The sequence below is a fragment of the Primulina huaijiensis genome, unplaced genomic scaffold (genome assembly GCF_012295235.1).
Source record: "Primulina huaijiensis isolate GDHJ02 unplaced genomic scaffold, ASM1229523v2 scaffold43279, whole genome shotgun sequence".
Taxonomy (NCBI): Eukaryota; Viridiplantae; Streptophyta; class Magnoliopsida; order Lamiales; family Gesneriaceae; genus Primulina; species Primulina huaijiensis.
Window position 1 is genome coordinate 17147 of NW_027360466.1, and position 15931 is coordinate 33077.

Consider the following 15931-nt stretch of genomic DNA (forward strand, 5'->3'; position numbering starts at 1 on the left):
CAAATTATGCACATTAGGTTAAGCAATTTCAACAATGGGAGTTGGGAGTCTGGGACTTTTTAAAGTCTGATTCTAGTTTTCACTGTTATCAATTGGCTCTCAGTGGGTACCGGAGATGAATCTGCTGTCTTTCATTGAGCAGCAGTAAGACTGAATGGTCACTTTCTCTCACAGAATGAGCCTTCTTTCAGAATCATCATCAACCGCTATCTGTGCTAGAAATTAATTAATTTCTTTTTTTAAAAAAAAAGATAGTTTCTTCTGGCAGCATTTAACAGAACTTAAGAAACACGCCAGAATTTTCATCCGAGAACTAGCTCCAAATTAGTTAAGTTGAAATCGTGAATATTGGATCCAAAAGTTGCCTTCATAGTTCCATATATTTAACTTTACTCGCTCTTTCAAAAAGTACAAGTATTCATTATTTCCTATCAAAATTTGTGATGTTCAAGACAGGCTTGCCCTATATAACATTTTAATTAACTGAATAAAAAACCAGGCGATATGAGGACCAATAGGTTAGCCATAGTTTCTATCCTAAAAATTATGCACCTTTGAAATCTTCAGTTATCCTTGCTATTTCTTGAATAAATGGAAGATAATCTAGACTGTGACTGGAAGAAATCGAACGGTGCTCCTGTTCCAACAGAACGCCTTGTGGCACTGGGAGATTCGGACAGCAGAGGTTCACATACAGAATTGCGGTTCCTGGGTTGTAATAAAGATAAGGGGGACAGATCTTTCTCTAAGGGTCTCAACTGGGGCTCAATGTTCCCCAGCGACAGGATTGGCCCTCCCAAACGTTCAGCTTGTTGGAGTGAGTTGATTTTACTTGACCTGTATGTGTATCGGAAGTACTTCAAAGCAAGGACAGGACCCATTCCTGCCGCAACAATTACCTGAAATACTAATAAGGTATTTAGTCCCAAAATTTCAAAGAGACGATCAACAACATTAGATGCACTAATTTCTGTTTTCCAGGGAGGGAGATAAAAATGAAAATTAAGACATACAATAATTGTGCACCAGTATGATGGCTGCCTACATAAACGAAACATGATTGTGTACATCCCGGATGACGGGAGAGCACTAACAATCCAGTTGATGACATAAAAGGCCACCAGGTTCCCCCATATCGCCAAATGTTGCAACACTGTAAAAGAACTGCAAAAACAACCAAAAAATAAAACAATAGGTAACTACTTTAAACAAGACAAGAAACATAAACTACCTGAACCCAACCAGAAACTATTTCCATTTTGCATATAATTTCAAGGAAAGAGAATTATTTTCGCTTGGTTGAATGCTGCAAGTTGCATTAAAATTTTGATTGCATTGTATGATAAGAACTGACCAATTATCGTCCTTTGTAAGAATAAAGAATCTTAAAATTTTGCATCAAAAGACTTCAAACAAAATATAAGACTGTCCAATCATTGCATGATGATTATCAGATGCCCATGCTGTAAGATACAATGCAAGAGAGAGACAGCTCACTTGGTTTCTATTGCAACAACAAATGCCTGCAACCAAATACATCCAGACAGTGCCACCATAGATACCTCCTCCATCTCACTTTTCTCAAGAGCGTAAGAGTGTATGGTGATACCAAAAACAACAATTGCCTGAAGAGCATAGAGGATTAACACCACCAAGTGCTTTGCAATGGAAAGGCAACAATTTCGCCATAGTGAACAGGAACAACAAACAAAATAAACCACTGTATTCGTGACCAAAAGTGTTGATTGCTTCAAGTTTTCCAGAAGGGTGTCCAAGGAAAATATTAGAAACTGACAGATAGTTTGCATCTCTGACCACTTTAATACATTTCTGCCTCACTCAGAACTATTCCACTGCACTTGTGTTCAAGGAAACAAGACAAGACATATCAAAAGCTAAAGGTACTCACATGAAAGAGAGATCGCCCAAACCATCCAGCAAACGTGCTAGGATTAAGAAGTCTGTTTCACGTTTGACTCGATTAGTTGATATACCAGATGGTAATATAACTAATATTTAAAGAATACAAATTCGGGACCTGCTGTTTACTCTTGAGTTCAATATACAGAACCAATAAAGAACAATTCATAGCAAGAACACAGATTCTAACCTTCCAGCTTGGCAGTAAAATAGAATTTGAGGATGTTGCATTACAGTTTTTTCACCGAGATCTTTGTCAAGGACATGGACCAACACGGGAACACTAGTGTAAAAAACATTATAAGCCATCAGGCTGACTGAGTTGAAAAGACTGGTCCCTGAGATGCCTGAAATGAAAGAGAAACTGGAAGCATTCTATTGTTAGTAACTAGTCATGCAGATAAATATAACCAATATAACCATAGCTAGGTAACAGGAACAAAATGAAAATAAATAGAAATCATATAAAGAAACTTACAAAATCTGGATAAAGCAGATCAGCAGGGATTTATAAAAGGAATATTGGGAAAGAAATGCCGTGCGATTATAAGAGTAGCGTCCATGCACAAGTATCAACCTTTTCAAAAATCTGAATTCTGCAAGACAGGAATGTTTGAGTGTATTAGTGGTTGCTTATGTAAGACATGGCTTAATGCCAATTCGTACATGAATGCTTTCCTAAAATAATTTTAAATGATTCTCTCTATAAAGATAAAAAAACTCTATTTAGAGTGAATCAATGTGTGATTCTACGAATATTCCATGCCTAAAGCCATGAAGGTGGATGTGTAGGAACATAACTTCGGATGAAATCAATCTCATTTTTCGGGAAAAAAATAACTGAGTCTAACAAAACATGAGAGATGGACATTTAAAATCAATCCACATCACTTTTGGCGAACATGGAAAGAAGAAAAGGGAAAACTATGCAAACTCCTCGCAACAACAAGTTAACAAAGAATGTAGAGTTCTAAATATCTTTCAAATACACTAGTTCATTAAGCCAGTTAACTATCTTCTGCAGTAACTCATGCACACAGGCCACAAAGCAATTTAAGTTTCTTTAGTTGACAAACTTTTGCTACCCATGCCTGGTTATGATAGTAGTTTGTTTTCAAAACATTGCACGTAATAAAAACTAAAATAGTTTAAAAGTGTTTCGCAGTGACTTCATGGAAAATTAAATAAAAAGTCTCAGTAAATATCCTATTAATTTGTGAATAGAAAAATGAAGTTCTTACTTCCAATACTATAATCAGCAGCCCTTGCTGCCTGCAGTCCTTCTCTTCCACTGATGCCAACCCCTATATCAGCTTGTTGAATCATCCTGACATCATTTCCACCATCCCCAATGGCCAGTGTTCTGTAGTCGCATGATTTCAAAAGTTCTACAAGCTATGATGAAACAAAAAAGGTTTCGCTGGTGTTCCCCAGATAAGAAGGTGAGTATAAACCTATAATATCATTTCAAAGAAGGATCCTTAACATGCTCAAGTCTTTCTAGTTTCTCCTTTTTCCATTAATCAGAACACAATCATTATGCTGTTGAGACCAGATAAAAAAAAGATGGACAAACCACCACCACCGTGTTTAACGCTTGCATGAACAAGTCAATACAAAAACAAAAATGGTCTTATAGCGTGTTTGGATGTAAAAAAATGGGATTTGGATTTGGATTTGGATTTGGATTTGGATTTGGATTTGGGATTTGGATGGATTTTAAGTTCATGGAATTGGAATTCTATTTTGTTGTTTGGCTAGGATTAAAATGTAATTTGGTGTTTGATTGAAAAAGACAAAAATAATATTTCTTATATTAAAAAATTTTGTATTGCTTATTTTAATTTTTTTATTAATAATATTTCTATAAATACTTTTTTTTTATCAAGAACGAAATTTTTTTTTAATACATAACAAATATTTTAATTAAATATAATTTTAAGAATGAAAAAATATAAAGTTTTACCAAGATGAAATTAAAAATAAAGTCACTAAATTTTGATAAATTGAGTTTTTAGTAGTAAAAATAAAGAAGTTTTTTTTAAGAAAAAAATTAATTTATAGAAATTTTTAAATATAAGAAAATTGTTTGATTTTCTCAAATTTACACACACACACACATATATATGTATATGTATACATGTATATATATATATGTATTTAAGAGTTATATAAATTTAATAATAAAAATAATTTTATTGTTTTTAAAATTCAAATCTCATGAAATCATATCAATTTTATAAGTATTTCTAGTGTTAAATGAAATCCCATCAAATATCAATATCATTTTTTCAAATCCCGTTTTACCAAACACTAAAATAATATCTACAATTCCAAATCACACCCAATTCCATGTTGCCAAACACACCGTTAAGGAGTAAAAAAAACAATTATCTTTGAATTTCTAAAGTGATTTGGCATCTTTGCTGGTAAATTTATTTTGCTTCTGGGATGACAAGTAGAAACAACAAAACTGCTGTTACGGTTTTCGTATGGTTTTTAACTCTGTAAAGTGATGCATGATTATTCCTTCTACTATATGCAGAATTATTGCAGTAAAATATAGTGGATTTGCTTGGTTTTTCAAATCAGTGCATTGCGAGATTCAATTAGCTACAACAAACCTAAAGGCATTTTTGTCAATGGGATTAATTGGATACAAAATGATATCGAGAAAGGTACCTGTGCTTTTTGGGATGGAGTAACACGGCAACATATAGCTGTCCTTGACAAAACTGCAAGTTCTGTGAATGCTTTACTATAGTGCTTAAGGGCAATCTCGAGAGCCCACCCATCAACAACAAAAGCAATATCCTGCGACACAGAATCACAGTTTTAAGAAATTTCCGAATCTTTAAACCAATCAATGGATGACCTAGGAATAAAATACCAGTAAGTTTCATTGACAGAACTCAAATATTGCAAGAATCCTCAAAATGATAGAAACACAATACGAAATATGGAAACCTTAATTGATAGTGCAGTTAGTTTCACTGTCATACGCTTTTTTTGAGCAAGGGGATTTTACTTGCATATTCTTTTGATTTCAAATTGCCGCATATACAAATAATTCAATAGTGCTGCTGATTCAGGCATGTCGCTTACAGCAACAATCAACATCCTTACTGCTACAATTACAAAGGGCCAATTATGTACATTAAAAATTCCACTATATTCTTCTCGGGCTACATATATGACACACACAAATGATTTGATGATACTTCATCAGATTTGATCAAGAATACAAACCATTGGGTAAACAAATGGAAGATGACTTCATTACAGCAATAATAACTATGTCAAATTATCTGATTCTTTGTACAAGCTGGTTAATCATTGAGAATCCTCTTGAACAAATGGTAGATTGAATAACATTTCACTTCAACATTTGACACATGAAGAAATGTAAAGAACGTAATTTTCCAGGTACCTACAAATTACAGTGCAGCTTAAATGGTGAAACATGGAAAAACATACCTTCGGTTCTGCATCCGCGATTCTCATTGTAAGCAACACTCTCTCTAGATTCCTACACACTTCATCTTCTGTTTTCCCATTAATTATCAGAAGCTGGCCTTTGGGCTCTGTCAACAATGAATGAAGCTGGTTTGAAAGATAATTAATTATGAAGACACAACTACTTCCAATATCAGTAAAACTCATTCCATAACATAGAAGGCCAGGCCATTTGGACGGGACATATGTTCAACAATTATCCCTAACTATATTAAATGTCATTTCAGTAAATTTTTTTTTTTTAAAAAAAGGAAATCTACATTTCAACTCATAATCTGCCATGCAAGATCATACATTTATGAAGCGGAATTCCTCGTGTTATTTTTGTGACTTTGGTGCTCATTTATTTTCTAAAGTTTCAATTGTTACGAGCCAATACTACACAAAAGCAAAGCCAAATTCCAGTTTAATCACCTGGAGACACAAAATTGCAAGAAAGAGCAATCTGAATAGCAGTGCTTTGCTTGTCTCCAGTCAGCATCCAAAAGTTAATGCCTGCTTTCCTAAGGGTTTCGATTGTTTCTGGAACACCATCCTAGGTTGTTAAAAGAAGAACATAAGCATAAGGGAAAACCTAGAGCAGTAAAAGATCAAGGAAGCTGCGGCTGGAAACATAGTGGCCACGTGTTGCAATGAACCTGCTAGAAAAACTTCCCTAATTAAACAGGATTACCTGTAAGCGATCTTCTATGGCAGCAACACCAAGAATGTCAAAACCATGCTCTAATCTCTGGCAGACTTCAGCCACTCTCCACTGAAAAATGCAATATAAAGGGTAAGCTCCTTGTTCTGCAATAAACGTAGAACTACATGCACAGACAGATGCTTAGCCAGGTGGAAGAGAATAAGAAACAAACTATGGACAATTTCTAGCACAACCTCTCTATCCACTAATGTACTATTAGCCTCATTGAACATTGATGCCCATTCTTGATACTCATCATCACCTAATTCGCGCCAAGCGAGGCACAAGGTCCTGAGACCTAGTTGAGCATATTGTTCCACAGCTTCAGCAAAGGTCCGTATCTGTTGCCCTGGAACATACTTGTCACATTTAAATAGACAAGGAAAACAATTCCATCTTATTTTGCAAAAAATAAAAAATAAGTCTTGGCAAATGCCGAAATGGAACAAGCCAACCCCCTGTGATAAACGTTTCAAAGAAACTAGCAAAATGGCAAGGTGACAAGTATAAATGCAATTAACAAGAAACTAATTTTTGGGAAATATAAGCCAAAGATTAAATGTATATCAAGTTCTTGGATTATGAAATATATACCCGGGAACGAAATAGGGACACAATAGTAACTTAGGGATACCTAAGATTTTCATGTAAGAGGAATTATGTTGACAAAAGGTGTATTCAAATTTAAATTAATGTATTGCTAACTCATTATGAGATGTAAATTAATTTCACGACATTTCAAGCTGGACAGATAAGATCCACCCAACCACGTTAATACAAATATGGGTGTGGCAATGAAACGTAATTGGTCCATCCTTACTCACTGAAGATTTAGAGTGCTAGTGGCCAAGAACTTAAAATCAACACCCACATGCCCCCACAAGAATGAAACAAATACTGTATAGATAACAGAAGATCTTATTCAAACAATGCAAATCACCAACCAGCCCCACCATGTTCTTATTTCTGGGATAGTTAATGATTGCATTGCAACCCTTGAAAAAATCTAACCCAAAGTAAATAAAACCAAATGCACGCAGCTGTTCTCCTAAAACAAACAATAAAAGCATAGAGTAGACTCGATATTCCAACACGTGGTTGTTCACTTTGTCAGCAAAGAACGTTAATGAAGCTTCCCTTGTTACAGAAATAGATTTAGTCAATTGAGCAGTCAAAATCACTAGAAGAATCAACTTTCACCAAAAAAAAATGTCACAAACACATCTCACAGACATTATTTTCTTTAACATCACCAGTACTACATGCAAAATGATCCAATCTTCCAAAAGTTAAAGAATGTGGAATAGAGCCTGACAATGATATTCCCAAGGTAATCGTATAAAAATCAACATTTTTCTTGCTACAAAAGAATATTTCTTGGACTGCAATCATATTTCCACAACATGTGCCTTGTTTGGTTTAAATAGTACATATACAACTAGTTTATACCTTGAATAAGGTCAGTCTCCAGGATTAACATGGCTATCGGAAACCAATTCAACCATCAATTTGCACAGATAAGAAACACAAATGTTCTATAATTTTAATGTATGGCAAATAAAGACAAAGCATGTCCAACCTTGGGTATGAAGTAAGCAAGTTAATGGAAGGTCATGAAGTAGAGGTCCAATTTCTGGGTGTGATTTCTCAACCACTAAGTTTAAAATTTATAAAACCCAATAACAAAATTTTCATATTTCTCCAGTAGCGAGTAAAAAGTCTACAACAAATTACGAATAACTACCTGCACGTGCATAAGGAAGAATAGATTCATCTGCTCCTTTAGACATAAGTAAAATTTTCCCACTTTGACAGTCTTTAAGCACTATAGACATCCTTTTCCGATCAGAAGTGAACTCTAGGATGTCTAGCACTTCATACTGTATTAGCGAGGAATTGAAGTTGATGTCTGCATGACCAGGAAAGTTATGATATCTCACGTATAAAGTACCAATATACAAAACATCATGTTCACTGACAATGCGTAGAAGACACCAAAACCATTATGCTTACCAACAATATTGCCACTCTTATTCTCAAAAACCATAAGTAACTGTGCAGCAGCACGTACAAGAGCTTCTTCATCTTGGGATTGTGCCTTGTATGAAATTGCCCCACTACTGCTGCATGGGAAACAAAGACAATTCAGCAACAGACATGGTCAATAGTTTGAATGATACCACACAACAAACATCGTTAAATACATAAAACATCAATAAATATTCTGGCTTATTATGTATAACTCTTATCTTGGCAAGCATTTGTTAACAAAATACCTTTTCACGGGAATAACAGTATTGCAAATGGCCATAACTTTTAGAAATTGCATCACATCAGGAGAACCACTTGAGACAGCATTAAGCATTTTTTCATCTGGACAAGGAAAAATACAAAACGGTCAATCCCTTAAACTTTTATATGGATCCTTGCACGCACATAACCCAGGACATGCAAAAAGGGTTCTGTTAATTAATAAGAGTACCTAACAAAATCAACAAACGTTACATGAAAACCAAAGACACTAGCAAGTAGCAACTACTACCACCAGGATGAAAATTTTCACTTTAGCAAACATCAAATGATTATGACACTACGCAATTTTATATCCAAATTCGAAACTATAATCTCCTGTAACAACCGTTTGTTGCTTCATTAAGACATCACAAAACTCAGACATCAAATGTAAATAGCGCACACGAGTTTTCTGCTTCATATGGGGATGCCTGAGAGTCGTTCCTCTCTCCAAGTCCAGAAAGAATCACCACAATAGAATATACAAATCTATACACCACAAACAAGCATACACTAATTAGTTTGATATAGCATCAAGATAGTTTAAGCTTATATTGGTTTAGCGATCATAATGAGTTAGCACAAACAAAAATTATGCTCAAAGACAAGAAACTACAACAGTCCTCCACACCCTAATTACAGATGACACACATTAAATGACTTTTAGCAATAATCAAACTTTCATGGGCTAAGATTGAAAGATATTGCAAATTCCAGATACATAAATTAATTTTACCTGTTAAAGCATCCCCGGTCTCATTCCCATAACAAGATCCACTTATGCAACATCTTCTGAAGACCATTTTATTTTCAGTAAGTGTTCCAGTTTTATCTGTCAATATATATTCAACTTGCCCCAAATCCTCACTTATAGCTGTGCTGCCAAATACAAGAAACGAGATCGACCATATCATATCAAGCATGTATAGCCACAGAAAATGCCATGAGAGCATCTGGAGTTTCTTACTTGGTTGCATGTGACCGAGTTCCGGTCTCTAGATCAACCATCTTATCATCCCAATCAATAAATTTTGCATACAGGCTTTTCACAAGATCTAAAGATACCTGCATCAGAGAAGAATGCACATATATCAAGATAATGATATCACAATCACCGTCACATGGTAATTTAATTTGTAATTGCAAATAGCAAATCACATAAATTGACACAGAATGGGTATCTAACACAAATTAAGTCAGATCACAATTTCTTTGAAATATTTAAAGTATTTTGGCTCTGACTTACCCATGAAAAATAGTTCTATAACTACAAGACTCAAATGTTTACCTTTATAGATATGGGAATCATAATGGAGCAAAGAAGCTCAAATCGCAGAGGTATGACGAGCAGTTCATACCAAGGCCCTTCAGTTGGATATTGGACATACCATTGCTACAAGGGTAAATCATCAAAATGTGGTTAGTTAATTACTGAAGATAAAAGCAACAGGTATATATTCTCTTAATGAAACAAACCTGCCTCGCTTCCGTATCCTTCCAAACATTCCCAGCTATGCCTAGAACAATAACGACAACTATCTGGAAGACAAATATTGCTCCAGTCAACCTGTCGATCATTGCATCTACAGCTGTAAGCTTTGGTTCTGGCACTCCTCTACTCATGCCTAGCTTGGTTTCATTGCCTACAATTAAAAAGAGTGATGATTAAGATTAGCAATTCTGTTAACAGATAGGTGGACGAGGAGGCAAAGCATAGCAATTTATAATATTTAGTCCAGGATCAACAAAATAATTACAAAAAGACATGTCAGAAGAAGTACAGGCACCCAAATGAAGAACAAGTATATTCTGCCACAGAAGTACAGAGAACAGGGGCCGGGGAGGTGGGGGTGTAACTAGTAATGGTAACTTTACAGTAAAATTACGGGATAATTACATCTAGCTTCCTTGAAGTTTGTCATACTTACAAAAAATTACAACTATATTTAAATGTCACATTTACTTGTGAAAAGTAACAAATAAATTCAACAACTTCTAAAATTACAAACATCATCATCAAGTTTGTATTTATCTTACATTTTACATTCTTACGTTTGTATATTCCTTGAATTTCTAGAAGGTTAATTGTCAGAAAAGAAAAACAGAAACCTAAGGAAGGTGTGTGTGTAATACTAGAAATTATCGTATTTATTTGTTAATATCACAAACGGAGTTACATGTAATATTTAAATATAGTTGAGTTTTTAACTCTTTAATATGACAACCTCGGGATGTAGATGTAACTAACCCTAAAATTAAATTTGTCAATAATGACGTATCAATTTATAGGCTAAAATTTATAAGCTCCCATCAGAACAGTAAAACATACCATTCTTGTATTCCAGCTCAAAACGTTAATTTTCATCCAAATAGGAGGTAAAAGTCCTCTTACACTTCTCATGGTATCTTGCTTATCAATTGCAGTTCTTTCTAGTCCTTTATTGTTTACAACTCCAAAAGAAAAATATAATGATGTTCCTTATTATATCCCTAATTGAAAACTGGATTTTACTGTTAAAAGAGTAATAAGTTTAATGTCTAATATACAGCTTGATCTCAGCATACAATAGTTACACACTTGCCTGTGTAAACAGCAACTCCACATGCCCACTCTGTATTCCTTAAGTAGCATGATTGAAGAATTGTATTTTTTATGGTCAGCGGGCAAACATCATTATCAATAAAAGGAGGAAACAGCCGCATGTTTGCATCGCATCTTCTAATATCTTTATCGGGACTTGGACACTCAATTACTCCCTGTCAACGAGGATGTTATAAAATTATGTGTCTGGCACATCCTCGGGTTATTATTTAAATGCAAACAAATGTCTTGCCTTGATTTTGTGCAGCAACTCAAAATCCATTCCCATGCAAGCAGAAGGTATCACTCGTGTCTTCAGGTCAGTCTCACCATCCAGTGCTGCTGTCTACAAAAAAATATATACATTATTAATTCCCACATTGTAAAATTAGTTATATCTGCAAGGAAATTTGTCGTAGCATAAAAGATATGATATTACAATAAAAAAAGTATTTTAAGGATTTATTACTATTCATGTTCGATAGTACAATACAACATTATAGAACACGAGGTCATTTTCAAAATAAAATACCCAATAGTTAAGCTTCAAAATTTTGAAAATGTGAATAACCAAATAATTCAAAGAGGAAATTTCAGCGAAGCTAAAAAATATCACAAGTTATCAGCCTTTGACGTCTCTTCCTCAACAGTTTTACCATAGCTACAAATTACCATTAAAATGAAATGTTTTTGCAAAATTTAAGTCGAACTCCAAACTGGAAGATAGGATATGAGAAAAAAGTATTTCTTTAATCTCAACAGAGTATAGAATATCACAAATCATTTTCCTTGAGTTTCAACTGAATACAGGATATCACAAACCATCTACCTTTAATCTCAACCAACACTGGTAAAACTCCCTGGCTTCCCCTTTAATCGCATAAAGTACCGCACTGAGGCGTAGGTCTACTTAATTGGTTTCTCACCATTTTATGTAATGGCCAATTTAACTTTTCCAGTCCAAAAGTTAAAACTCAATCCTCCAACACACTTAAACTTCTGAAAAAATCAACTATTATAGGCAGTATCAAGAAATATTGAGTTGGAAAAAATCCAATGAAAAGAGCATATAAAAAAAATCTCCAAGTCTCCATTTACTGTGTGATCTCGGTTAAGCATTGAAAAAGCATATAAAAATTTAAACTAAATTGGAAAAATTAAGCTAAACAAGGGGTAAGAAATGAACATGAAATATTAATGCAAAGGTGGAAGAAATTTTTTACCTCCACATAGCATGTACCCAATGGATCAGCAGTGCCAAGTAGAACAAGATCACAAGGTGCTTCATCATTTTCACGCAGCCACACAATGTTACCGACCTTAATGTCTTGAGCTTGAATCTAGAAGAGAATCACGAGGACAAAAGATAAATGATTCGATATGAAAGAACCTGCATTCCACCGCAAGCATCATGTTTATCCCAAAACACTACTTTCCTCTAGTTCTCTGCCTCGTTGACCAGTGGAAGCTTATTGATCACCCATGCTCGTCAAAAAAGTATGTTATAAATCTCAGAACATAACAATCATCAGGTTTTTTTACAAGCCGATGATCTAGATCGGACACGACATTACAGTTCCCAAATAAGACAACATTAAATCTTACTTTGCCTGATTACATTTGCCGACACTTTTTTTCAGAGAAGCATAGCAACCAATTCAAGCAAGAGGACCGTGTTCTATTTCAAGTGCATCCAAGACTAACCACCTTCAAGTGGCACCACTTGAACTCATAACAACGAGAAAAAGAGGACAAATAGTAAAAAAGCATAAATTATTTTACCATGAAAACCACCAGTCTCCAGTGAGAAGATAACTAAAAGAGCCTCTCTTTTTTTCTAATAACTAGGGAATTAGAACGAATTGCTAGAAGTACAAACATACAGTTGCAAAGCCAAAACGGATCCATTTGACCCCATAGGAAATGCAGAGAAAAAAAATAGAAAGTCATTTGATAAAAATAATATGTAAACAAATAAAAAATGAAGCGCCAAATACCAGCTTTTTGATTCCTTGCCGCACAATCCACACTTCTTTCTCATTTGCTTTCTTATCGGAGATATATCTGTTGTAATCATCACATGCCTCTTTTGTTGCAGAGACTGCAAATATGAATATAAGAGGACCCCATGTACTAACAGGATTCACTGGAGTTATCAGAGGCCATAGTTGAAGACACGCAATCAACAAAAAGTACTGATTCATCAGTCGGCTAGAAACAAAGAGAATCATTAGAGACTATAAAAATAACGTAAAGCATTCTATGCAGATTATGACAGACAATACGTGGACGTAAAAAAACCGTTTATATAAAATTGTATGCAGCCAGTTAGCAGACATTTGAAACAGCAAATAAAGCATAAAATTATAAAGCATAAAATTAAAACTGCTGAAAGCAGATCATGATGTGAGATTCCTAGAACAAAATTAGCAAGTAAAGAAATGAGGTAAGGGCCCCGTTGTCCAAAGAAAACCACAACGAGGCCAAAACAGATTTGAAAATAAATTCGATCACAAGTGCATCAAAGGGGAAATGTAGCACATCCGGGAGGCGAGTTAATAACTAACTAGCATCACAATCACACGGCAATATCATTATTCATGCAACACCAGCATGCATGAACTGATTAACACCAATTTCACTGGTACACATTAGAGTTTATAGAAGGGTCCACATAAATAACTTGTTTACCTGAATTGTTCCCATAAATTTTTTGGCAGAAAGTTCCATATGGTATACTTTCTGTTAGATATCCGATTATCACAGTATAGATCCTGAGCTAGATTGTCATCATTTATATAAACACATCTCCTCATTTTCATGTATCAGAGTTTAACATGTCCGACCCAGAGTCAACATGGATTCAAGGGATGCTGGACTTGGCAGGACCCAATGATTCAAGAGATAGTATGCGCTGCACCAATAAACGTTCAATGTTCACTAACAACCGTGTGAGATGATGAAAGATAGGTAAAATACAGGTACTGCTAAAAACACGCACATCATAGTAGCTAAAAGAATATTATCATCTCCTCTAAAAAACAGAGACCGTCTTCTTAGCTGTATATAAACGAAAACGCCAGCATTTTGGTCACTTGATTTGTTTCAGAATTCAGATACTAATTTCTCCAATTGTTTCGTCCTCGTTCAAATCAACAATTATTAAAGATAAAAGATCCGATCCACGAAATCAAACTTTACCTACGAACTGATCGGCAAACAGAATAGCGGAACAAAATCCCGGGGGATCAGAATTCAGAAAGACAGGTCAAATGACCGATGAAAAAAATCTCACTGCGATTTAGGTAGTCAACTGAGAGGGGTAATTCTAACCCTAGGAACTAATTATGTATGGCAATTGATAATTTCTTTTGCGAGGAGAAACATGAATTCGATCTTACAACCGAGAAGATTGTCGGTAAAATGAAATTTATCATAGCTCACAATTTTCATCCACTCTACTCGCAATTGTCACAATTTCCGATGACCCAAACCCTATATACTGGGCTTGGTTTTGTTTAATAAATTATTAAACTACTGCACAATTGTCTTGTGCTCACTTGAATCTTTCTAATTTTGGTAGTGATTTTATTTTATTACATCAATTTCATATGTGATTTCTGTTACCATTTTCTCAAGTACATAAATAAATGTTAAAAGTTTAGAAATTTCAGATTTTATTTTTCTTGTCACAATTTTGGATTTAGTTGCTGACTAGTGTAGAGTGAGTAGTATGGGGGTGAGGCTCTAGCATGCATTCCTTGTGTATGTTGGGATTATCCCCACACAAAAATCTACAGATGCACGCACGCACGCACGCTACTTTGTGGATAAGATTCGAGGATGTGTATCATAAAATAACACCATAAAATTATTTTTATTAATTTGTTTTTTTACAGATAAATAAATAAAAAAAAAAATTGGAAAAGAAAAGTCAAATGAATAAGTGGGGAGAATCTGAAACTCAAAGGACAGCAATCCATATCCAAAACCATCAAATGCGACGTTTCACGTGTCGCTTTTTTGGGGAACACGCCACCGGACACGTGTACACCTTTGACTGCTACGCATGTCAATCCGTACATTTTGGTTGATAGTTGTAGTAAATTATAATTTTATTTATTTTTCCATAAAAAACAGTGAGAATTCTATATATGTTTTATTTCCATCTTCGATAGGGGGATTTTATCATTTTAGTGCAGTGCAAATACCTCATTAGTAACTAACCGATGATGTTGTGTACTTTTTGCTTGACATGCATATAATATTCTTATTTCTAATTTATTCGTCTGACTTTTTTCAAAAGTAGATGTAATATAATGATAACAGCAAATAATTTACAAGTAATATTGTTAATTAATTCGTGTATAATATATAAATATATTGATTTTATATTATTTATAGATTCGTTNCTTGCACTAACACTAACGACTACCACTACAAATTAAAGTGCTCTGACTCATTTATAATGCATGAATTCTTAAGCATCTATATATCATGCATTGCCTTATGAAGATAAGATTGAACTAATAATTTAATCTCAAAGCTAATATATAATAAATATTCATACATTTTTAATTATTATAAAATTTAATTAATATTCGTACTATTAATTAAAGTTAAGCTCATAGAATAACTATTTTTTTTTATGTTGCTAAGTTTTCTTATAATTTAAAATTTAATTCTGTTTTTTTCATTATTATTTTCTCTCGTACAATTTTAATTAATTAAAAAATCGATAGTTTTAAAATAAAAGAACTACTATATTCTCTTCTCTATTTTTTTTATTTATATAGATCGCACACATTATGTATTTCACATAATGGAATCATTTGGTTGAAGATTTAACATATAAAACGTCAGATTTAACGGAATCATTTGGTTGAAGATTGAACTCCGATCGATTAAAAAAAACATTAAATAAATTATGAAAGTCA

The 15931-nt window shown here is 34.1% G+C and overlaps 1 protein-coding gene and 1 long non-coding RNA gene across 7 annotated transcripts; one reads left to right on the forward strand and one right to left on the reverse strand.

Annotated features, from left to right (window-relative positions):
• Nucleotides 1-350: 350 nt before the first annotated feature.
• LOC140970004 (phospholipid-transporting ATPase 2-like) lies at nt 351-14419 on the reverse strand. 6 transcript variants are annotated; one of them, XM_073431550.1, is made up of 25 exons: nt 14196-14409; nt 13686-13908; nt 12992-13205; nt 12218-12334; nt 11248-11340; nt 10996-11170; nt 9890-10056; nt 9702-9806; nt 9381-9478; nt 9150-9292; nt 8398-8494; nt 8135-8241; nt 7866-8030; nt 6316-6470; nt 6110-6190; nt 5851-5971; nt 5398-5504; nt 4603-4734; nt 3162-3315; nt 2399-2516; nt 2111-2284; nt 1910-1961; nt 1498-1625; nt 1014-1164; nt 351-899 (listed from the first exon to the last, which is right to left on the reverse strand). In XM_073431550.1, exons 2-25 carry the CDS (start codon nt 13814-13816, stop codon nt 564-566), a joined length of 3321 nt encoding a protein of 1106 aa, XP_073287651.1. In that variant the 5' UTR covers nt 13817-13908; nt 14196-14409; the 3' UTR covers nt 351-563. The 6 variants fall into 6 exon arrangements, with proteins under 6 accessions (XP_073287651.1, XP_073287647.1, XP_073287650.1 ...); XM_073431546.1 differs by having other exon boundaries at nt 8135-8244; XM_073431549.1 differs by having other exon boundaries at nt 8135-8244; nt 14204-14404.
• LOC140970005 (uncharacterized) lies at nt 1925-2284 on the forward strand. The gene is made up of 2 exons (XR_012174045.1): nt 1925-2000; nt 2080-2284. It is a non-coding gene; the product is annotated as an uncharacterized lncRNA (long non-coding RNA).
• Nucleotides 14420-15931: the final 1512 nt, after the last annotated feature.